General features: G+C 34.1%; 1 protein-coding gene and 1 pseudogene across 3 annotated transcripts; one reads left to right on the top strand and one right to left on the bottom strand.

Moving 5' to 3' along the window:
* Positions 1 to 2,335: 2,335 nt before the first annotated feature.
* On the top strand, positions 2,336 to 5,184 carry LOC121799492 (probable U3 small nucleolar RNA-associated protein 11). Of its 3 annotated transcripts, none has more exons than XM_042198882.1 (10): positions 2,336 to 2,567; positions 2,955 to 3,073; positions 3,180 to 3,269; positions 3,358 to 3,448; positions 3,527 to 3,618; positions 3,697 to 3,790; positions 3,870 to 3,949; positions 4,476 to 4,559; positions 4,709 to 4,808; positions 4,882 to 5,184. In XM_042198882.1, exons 3-10 carry the CDS (start codon positions 3,214 to 3,216, stop codon positions 4,972 to 4,974), a joined length of 690 nt encoding a protein of 229 aa, XP_042054816.1. In that variant the 5' UTR covers positions 2,336 to 2,567; positions 2,955 to 3,073; positions 3,180 to 3,213; the 3' UTR covers positions 4,975 to 5,184. The 3 variants fall into 3 exon arrangements, with proteins under 3 accessions (XP_042054816.1, XP_042054817.1, XP_042054815.1); XM_042198883.1 differs by having other exon boundaries at positions 2,955 to 3,078; XM_042198881.1 differs by lacking the exon at positions 2,955 to 3,073 and having other exon boundaries at positions 2,337 to 2,567.
* On the bottom strand, positions 4,972 to 6,888 carry LOC121799491 (annotated as a pseudogene).
* Positions 6,889 to 10,121: the final 3,233 nt, after the last annotated feature.

Raw genomic sequence — 10,121 nt, 5'->3', positions numbered from 1 at the left:
TTTAATGTGGAATTAGTAAAGTAAGAGAGAAGGAAAAAATAAGAGAGTAGTATTAGTAGAATGTGAGTCCATATTATTAGTAAGAGAGAAGTAGTGGTCCATATTATTAGTATGAGAGAAGTAGTGTTAGTCGAATATGAGGTCCATATTATTAGTAAGAGAGAAGAGAAAAAAGTAAAAGAGAAGTTGTTGAAAACTTTCATTTTTTAAATGTGCTCTACTTTTCGTGGACAACTAAAAATGACAAATGTGCTCTATTTTTCATGGACAACCAAAAATGGCAAATGTACTCTATTTTTAGTGGACGGATGGAGTATTACATTAACAGTTGTGGTGATTTTGAGGTCACGAGTATAAATCCCACCACTTTCTGGGAGACTTCAGCTTTAATCTACAAACCTGATCGAGTAATCCAAGCCTCCTAGCTCAACTGGTTGAGAAGGGAGGCAAGGATACCGCGTCATCCTAGAGGTCGCGTGTTCGATCTCTGGGAGGCGCATCTTGGGGATTAATTTCCCTGGGGCCTAGTGGATTGACTGGCCTGACTCCAGAGCTTCGGGAGGTGATTAAGCCTGTACCCGTGCCTGGACCCAGGAGCTGGGGGAGGTGAAAAATCCTGGACCCGTTCCTGCGGGGCTGGTGGACCCATTGGGTCCCACCTTGACAACGAAGCGCAGCTTGGTAAGACGCTTCACCTCCGACCGTTAGGCCGGGGGTCCGAGTCACTTCGGGGGGTAGGTAGGGAACCACCGTCGATCCTCCTTTAAAAAAAAAACTGATCGAGTAGGACTAGTCGGATTCTGCTAAAGGTGAATTCGGTACACTTATAGTCAAACCGAAAAAAATGAAAAATAAAATTACACAGTAACAATTTATATATAAAGAAATCATATAGCCTTAAATTAGTTACAATTTATATATAAAGAAATCATATAGTCTTAAAGGGGAGTGATCAATTGCTAACTCATCATTTAATTGCTAACTACAATTTGTCATGTGTAATTTCGTTTTTTATATTTTAATATTAAAAAGATGATAGCAACTATCAAATTTAAGGTTTAGAAACACAATGTCAATACAGTGTATGAAATACATCAACACAAAGGCATGACAATGTCAATACAATTTCATATTGACATTGTACAAGCATAGTATTGACATATTATGGGTTGTGTATTGATATAAAGCTGTTAACAAAATTTATGAATATTTACGAAAATTTTATCAAATTTTGACATCGAAACATATGCATGTTAGATCTCGTTAGAATCCTTATAAAATTATCTTTAATTTGATATATGTTATGCGGAAAAATAATTTAAATCGAGATAGTTATATGCATTTAAAATTTTGAGATATCTTTCAAAAGTTAGTTATAACTAATTTGTTGTTAATTGACATTAATACCCGAATTGATATTTTTTGTGCATAATATTGATACTCAATGGCTGAATGATCTTGGCCTTTAATTTAAAATTTTAATAGTTATCATTTAGTTGTAGTTAGGGGTGGCACGGTACGGTATACCGCACTCAAAATGTCATACCGCATACCGTACCGCAAATTGCGGTATGAGAAAATATCATATCTATACCTTACCGAATTTTTCGGTATACCTCATTGCGGTATACCGCAAAATCCGGTATGATTATTTTTGATACCGTTACCATACCGTCTATGCGGTATACCATACCATATTGCGGTATACCGTACTTTTACATTATACTGAAATAAGGTATGGCATATCGAGTACGATATACCAAAATAAGGTATGACATACCGTAATACTTGTGTTTCATACCAAAAAATTTCTCATATAGCCAAATATTTAAAATAAAATTTTACTTATTTAAATAATTTCCAAAAGATTAAAACGACACCATAATCAAATCTATACAGTGGACTTGAATTGCATCTTTGCATATGTATGTTTGGGGTTGGGAGCGGTTGAACTAAAATATGAAAGTATGGTTAGAGATTTTAACATATTAACTATTTTTTATATAAATTTTAAATAAACATATATATCAAATTTTTGGTAAATATCGTAAATGCGGTATATTGCGGTATACCGCGGTATAGGAAAATCTATACCTTTACCGTACCGATATACCGCAACTTGCGGTATACCGCAAATTCGGTATTTCAGTATTTTTTCGGTATGATAAGTGCGGTATTTTGATATTACGATATATTTTGCCAGCCCTAGTTGTAGTTAACCATTTAAAGGTGAGTTAACAATATAACACACCATAGTTTTAAATTAGTTATATATACTTAAAAATAAAAGGTTATATTAGCAATTCGATCTCAGCTCTCTATTGCTCCTATATTATTTTAATACTCCATTACTTAAAATTAAAACCCTAAAATAACTATTAAAGGAGAGACTTCCGCTTCCATTCTATCCGCCGTCGCCTCCGCTCTCCAGCCATCCTCGCCGGCGCCTCCAGAAGACCAGAAGTCGCATCTATCCCTAAATCTCTCCAGCTCCCGCCGTCGCCTCCACCCGCCCGTCCTCCCAACTACCCATCGTCTCCAGCCAACCACGCCGGCGCCTCCACAAGGTAAAAAAATCAGACTTCAAGTTATGTATTTCTTCACAGCTCTCGAATTAGTGTGCAAAATTATATGATTAGCAAATAAAATAGGAGTGAGATTCAGTGATAATTATATGTGGATCTCTGCAGTTGAATGCCTGAACCTATTTCAGGTTAATTGTATATTTATATTGAGAAAAGTCATGTGACTCATTTTGATTAGATTAGTTAATAATGTAATTTAAGATTCATGATCTCAGATTTAAAACTTGTGAGATTATTGTTATTGTGGAATGAATATTTGTTTGTTGGTCCATGTATCATGGATTATAATCATGTTATGGTTTTTTATTTTTTTTTTGGTTTTTTTAATTTTAGGTTTTATTGAAATCTCATAATACATTTACAATTTAGGTTTTTATGGATTTCCGTTTCGGTTTGGTTTTTTTGACCAAACTGAAAACCAAATGCTCATCCCTAGATGACGGTTCTGAGCTCTAGTTCTTAACCCTATATCAAGTGCTTTGCTATTTGTACGGTATTTCATGTTTCTATTGAGTTATCCTACCTAATACAGTAGTTTATTAGATTTTTGCTATTTGAGAGTCTTTTTTAACTTTAACTTTTGTTTATGTGCAGTGTTTTGTCTAAATACTTAGGTTTTGTTGGGAAAATGTCGTCTTTGAGGAATGCTCTCCCGCGAAAAGCTCACAAGGAGCGATCACAGCCGTACGTGCTTTTCTTCCTTTTCTTTTTTTTTTCAATTTTTTTTATTTGTCATCTTTTCTAAAATATTTTAGTGGTATGCCAATGCCAGACAGTCGAGGAAGAAATTTGGGCTGCTCGAGAAGCATAAGGATTATGTCGAGCGTGCACGCGCCTTCCACAGAAAAGAGGAGACATTGCAAGTAAGTTTTCCCTCGAGAATGAATTTGGTCATATTTCGAACAATTTATGTTGACATTGTCTGTATATGCACATGATAGAAACTTAAAGAAAAGGCGGCATTTAGGAATCCCGATGAGTTCTACTTCAAGATGATTAACTCCAAAACTGTTCATGGAGTCCACAGACAGGAGTATGTTTACAATGTTTATAAATTAAAGGTTGTTTGTGGTGATCGTGCATAATTGAGTATGACTTATTGAATGTGAAGGGGTGAAGCGAACAAGTACTCTAAGGAAGAGCTCATGTTGATGAAGACGCAAGATATTGGATATATTTTGCAGAAACTTCAGGCTGAGAAAAAGGTTCTCATCTTAATTGAGGTCTACCTTGATAGAGCTGTTATATTGGTTTAATCTCTGAACATTGTTTGTTCTGATACAGAAAATCGAAAAGCTAAATGCTGTGCTGCACTCTGTTGATAACCAGTCATCAACCCAACATGTATACTTTGCTGAAGATAGGTGACTATTTGTTACCCTTGCTGATTCTGTTATATTTTTTACAGTGAATCTGTTGTGTAACTGTAAGTAACTCCAAACTGAATCGGTAGGTTGAAGTCCGGAGATTTATCTGCCTTTTGGGTGATTATTGTTTCTTAAGAGCTTTAGAGTTACAAAGATTTTTTCTTGATATATTGTTGTAGGAAAACATATGATTGCAAAAGCAAAAGATTGTGTTAGCTGTTTTTTTCTGTTTTTGGAGATAAAAGCTAGCATCTTCCCTTCTTCCTCACTTGTGATGCTACTTCGTTTGATTGCTTTAAATATGAAGCTGTTTGTCTCTATTCCTCAAGTTTTACTAACTCGTGACGTGCATCTTTTGGCATATGATGATCTTGGTCGTAAATTTTATTTTCTAATCTGGCATATGATATAATCTGTGTAGTTTTTTGGGAAGTAAGCATTTAGTATGTATAGAGCCACCAACATTACTCTTAGTGCTTCCATTTCTTAAATCATTCCCTGTTTTTTATTTGCTAATATTTAGGACTGAAGCGAGAGAAATTCGAGCTCAGAAGCCTGAACACAGAGAAAACCCCACTTTTGAAGACTTGCCAAAGGATATTAAGAGGTAATGAAATGATTTATAGGTTGCTCCTCCTGTAAGATCATAATCGTGCGAAACACATCACAGTTATGTTATGCATATATTTTAAAAGAATTAATTTCTTCAGATCAAAGTTATATAGTAAGGATTGCTAAAGATTAACTTGTATGCAGGAGGACAATTGGTTCGTACCGTGAGCTAGAGGCTAGAAGAAACCGAGTTAAAGAGCTAGAGAAGATATACACGGATATGGCAATGCAGAAAGAATTACAGGTATCAACAATGCTCTCTAATTTACTTGGTGCTCTTTGATTGTCTAGTGTTCACATATTTACTCTTAACACAGAAAAAGGGCCGGAAACGGAAACTTCGTGAGGATGAAATCGTTGGCCCAACATCAGGACCTGTATTCAAATGGAGGCAGGAAAGAAAACGCTGAGAGAGAGAGAGAGGGGTGAAGCTCATATTAATGTGCTCTTATAAAAGTCTGAGATCAAGAAGATAGTTTTACTGATGCAGTATCTATAGCAGTAAAAAATATGTGCTAATTCAGAAACAACATCAACTCATCAAATTTTTGCTGTAGTAAATTTCAGAAACTGAATATTGTGATTGTGAAACACAGTTTCACCACTTTTTGTGACTGTCATTCATTATCTCAGCAACATGTTCTGCAATGGCCAAGCTTGCAGTTAGGCCAGGTGATTCGATACCAAAGAGGTTTACCATGCCTTGTATGCCATGAATCTTCTCTCCCTGCATTTGGAATATCATTTATCGGATAAGAACATCAAACGAACCAATATGTCGACTGAAAAAATATAATCAGCATGCTGTGACTCGCCTGTACTATAAAATCACTAGGAATCTGCATTGGCCCGTTGAGCTTTGGCCGGATACCGGCATATCCTGGTTCCAATGACCCATCATTTAGATGTGGATAGTATTTTCTATCTCTGGGTAAAAGTGATTTGCACCATCTTCAGCCACAGAATAGTTGAACCTTAGAAGACGCAACGTGTAAATGAGTGATATGTAGAATTTTGTGCTTCCAAGATGCTAGAATGAAATCTTACAGGTTGAGGAAGTTTGAGATGTCGTCTGTGCCATCAATCCACTTGACATTAGGTCCGAACTTGACCTGGCCATTCAAATCCAAGGTGACATGAACTCCAACGCCACCATCTTCTGGTACGGGATAGATTAGATGCTGGAAGGGAGGTGATTTGACATTTGACAACATGAAGTAGCAGCCACGAGCAAAGTAGGAGGTGGGGACGATCCTATCATCTAGGCCGTGAATCCTCTTGGAAAGAGGCAGAGCACCCAGGCAAGCAGAGTTCACAACAATTCTGGGACTAAGAATGAGATCAGGCTTCAAAGCAGACATCCTGTCCCAGTTTCTAAGGGAGTTGCTGTCACAAACGTAGAGCTGTAGATGGCCTCCCTCATATCTACCAACAATTACAGTAGTGTTGTAAGAGAAGATCGCTCCGTTGCTCTCAGCTTCCCCCTAAAAGCTACACTCCCGTCAATGTGCATAGTAAACACAACTCTAGAAGCAGTAAACCTTATGCACATAAGTTATAGTTTTCGTGTCATTCGTGTTGACAAAATGAGACAGTGGAGTAGTACATACCAGTAGGGCGAGCATGAAAGAATGGCTATCAATGATCCCAGAAACGGGCGATAGCAAGGCGTTGGTGCAGTACAGCTCTGGCTCTAGACGCATAGCTTCGTGCCCGTCCATCATCCTCAACCCATTAGCTCACTCAACTTGGGAATTTCAGAAGGCCGAGTGGCCACAATCAGCTTGCCTATCTATCTGTTTATGAGGGATGCCATGGTGTCTACAATACTCATACAGCAAATGCCTTCCTCTCCGCACAAAAATTGGCCTGCTTTGCAAATTCACAACCATGATTTTACCCATTAATTACTCTCAATATTAATAGGAAATAATATCAGAATTGTAGCTAACATTGCAAATCACACAAAATGTAGAGTGAATCAGAAAATGAAATGACCTTGAGGGAATTGGGAGGTTAATAAATACCAGCATGGATAACTTCACTGTTGCGAGAACTGGAGCCACTTCCAAAAGTCGGCGCCGATTCCACCACTAAAACCTCTCTCCCGGCCAGCTCACGCGCCACCGCCAAGCCCACCACTCCGGCGCCTATCACTACAGCTTCTGCCGTTTCCTTGGCTACCGATTCCAAACTACTGCAAATCCTGCCATCTTTCCCGACCGCTGACATTAGGCGACTGTAAATCTTGATTGAGCTGTTCAATCTCATCTGTTTTTGCAAAGTATTAAAAAATATCAAATTAAAATAAAATGAAAATTAAAGTGTTCACAAGGCTAGCGAGAATTTTAATGTGTGGGCTCACATTATCGTTTTGTCTTATGAAATGACGGTGACATAAGCGGTACGGATTAACAAAATTAAAGACGGATCAATATAAATTAGAAATATAATATATTCATACCTTTAATCTTATATTGTAAAGATCACATTAGTAAATGATCATAATTAATTTTTTTACATGGATAAATTGAAAATGGACACAAAAACAACAAAATTACTACTATAATGTATTTATACATTTATTCTTGAACTGCAAAAAAATTATTTAATAGTCTTAAATTATTTTTTAACATAAGTTTGGGTGAAGTTATGGAAACTCTACAAAAGTAAACAATGGGAGAATACATATAGAAATAACAAATTATATGATATATTTTTTTAAGATTACATATATAATTATTTAATAATCTTAAATTATTTTTGTGCATAAGTTTATGGTAAAGTTACAACAAATAATAAAGTAAGTAAATGGATAAATAGGAAATAATAAAATTAAATAAATGAAGAATCAGAAATAAATGGAAAAATTCTATGCTTGGGTGCGTAAGTTTATGGTAAAGTTATTTTCTTTTTAATAAAAAATAAAACATCTAATTATGCTTATTTAATTATTTTATTTTTTATTTATTTAACTCATTTGCATAATATTTGAATTTTCATGTCTAAAAAAAATACATCAACTTAATTGGGACAGAGGAGTACAAATTATAGAAATTGTTGGAGGGATCATCGCCCTCTAATCTAACCCTAACATGACTTTGCCACCGTCCCCATTAAACTAAAAATTTGTAATTACACATATCTATACAATTTAACTATACTCTATTTTTTATTTGTTTGTTTTAATTTATCTATCAAAATTGGTAAATTTATTCTTCACCTTTTCTCCTTTTTTTCTCTTAATTTTATCTACCTCTTATCTTACTTTTTATTACTTTATCATTAAATGGATATCACATTTCATGAAATATTCATTCCGCTGATATGCTATACGTTTAATTTGAATGATTTGGGCCTGAGATTATTCAACCAATCCCCTTTATTAATCAGGAGGTCTATTTAGCTTATGAAAAATGAATAATGGTATCATTAAGCACATTACCTGAAATGGATTCCTGAAAAATATTTTCAAATACCAAAAAGAAGCTCGATTTTGCCATTTTTAGACCCAATTGCGTGGATTACATTACATGTCCTAATATTTTCAGCTTCGCCCTGCCCATAATTTGACAGTTGTACATGTTCATAAAATTGTGCTAGTGTTGGTTACATCACCACATTTACACTAATTAATGTATTCTCATTATAATAAAGATTATAACATTGTACTATATGAGTTCCATCTTCAGATTTTATAATTTAATTTAATTGACTATTTCTTACCCAACCAATCAAGTTCTCAAGGGGCAGGAAAAACCTATACTATAACTATAAGCTATTATTTCGAGTTGATTTTATATATGGTGTTTGTTTTGTACTTTGTTTTTTAAATAATTTGTTTCAATTTGAATTTCGTGTGATCGGTAATATTTATCAGGAAAATCACATTTGCATAAAATTTCTCCAATAAATGAATTCATGATTCTGTCAACAAGAAATATACGTTAACTGCATTGCATTAGCATCTTCTTCAGATAGCAGCAAAGGATCTCATATGGAGAATATAAGTATTTTCTATATAGTTTAAATATTTTAAAATTTGAATGGAAGGGGGAAATTAGTACAGATGGACAATATTTCCGAAATAAATATCCATATTGCATCCCCTATAAAATCAACACCACATTTGTACCATATAAGTCTATTTTTCAAAATTTAAATGTAAGCTATAACAAAAAAAATCGAATAAAAACACTTTTTAATGCTATTAAAGATATTAATTTGTATGTCTAATTAAACTATCAACGCTTCATAAAGTGTTCTTATTGATAGTGTCCCAACTAAAAATTAGGAAGCACAAATAGAAAAGTCCTAAAAAACAAAAGATTAAAGTAATTTGCCCTCAACTTAGAGGCGCTTTCTTTTGGTCCTAAATTACGTTTATTTTTAAAAATTTCCAAACTCTATTAATATCGTCTCAATTTTTTTTCTATAAAACTAAAGTTTTTTTAGTGGTATTATTACACATTATATACCTGAAATCAAAGAAATCAAATGTTTTATATATATACAGTACTAATTGTTCGTTCCTATATTTTCTTAGTATACTATACTTAACAAAAGAATTACTACTACTTCATAATTAAATCGAAGGCGGATAAAGAACCATATATGCTTAATGACTTTTCTTTCCTTTTGAGCAAAACACACACATTTCTCGATTGACAAAATTTAAGGCAGCTGGTTAAAAAGACTAATAAGTGGAAAATGAAAATTTTTTAAGGTTAAAAATAAAAGAAAGCACCACATATTGAAGATGACAAGACTAGACATCCCCATGCTTGTCGGGGCGTTGGGCCCCCAACCCACCTGCTCCTCTTCCCAGTTGCAGGCACAAATATATACACATTTATTTACCAAAAACAACACCATATTCACATGTAATTGTATGATAGAAACTCAATGAATTAGAGTAGTTGATGAAGAACAATGGCTGGATGTACATATGTGGCTATTTATTTTCGATGAAAATATAGTCACCCTAATTATTTCTTAGACTGGTTGGAACTAAAATCCTTTGGTAATTAATTTAGATTAGTGAAAAATATTGATCCAAACAAATAATATATGTCACTGTTACTAGAATTTGCTGTGAATGTTAACCCACTATAGATATCCACAATGTGCAATGATGGGAATACTAGGCAAAGTAAAAGACTAATGCACATATAAAAGATTAGAAGAATCGTTAAAAGTGCTCTACATTGCAATATAGTACTTGGGTAATTACTCTATTACATCTAACGTTTTATATAGACTTCAATTCTAGATTAATAAGAAAAGTAAATAATCTATTTTTTACTCGATTATCGTTGATTGATCTAGACTTTTTTTTTCTTTCTTAAATTGGCTCTAATTGTAGTCTTGATTATTTCAACCACACATCTTCTCTTCTTTTCAACAATCCCCTTCAAATTGACTATCTATTTTATGATACTTAAATTGCAAGGATTTTAATGTTGATAAGTAGTTTATACTCAAATTGAGTATCTATTTTATGATACTTAACTTGCAAGGATTTTCAAATTGATAAGTAATTTATACTCATATTTAT

Source organism: Salvia splendens, chromosome 4 (genome assembly GCF_004379255.2).
Source record: "Salvia splendens isolate huo1 chromosome 4, SspV2, whole genome shotgun sequence".
Taxonomy (NCBI): Eukaryota; Viridiplantae; Streptophyta; class Magnoliopsida; order Lamiales; family Lamiaceae; genus Salvia; species Salvia splendens.
The sequence above is the reverse complement of the archived record's forward strand: the minus strand, read 5'-3'. Positions and strand labels throughout refer to the sequence as shown.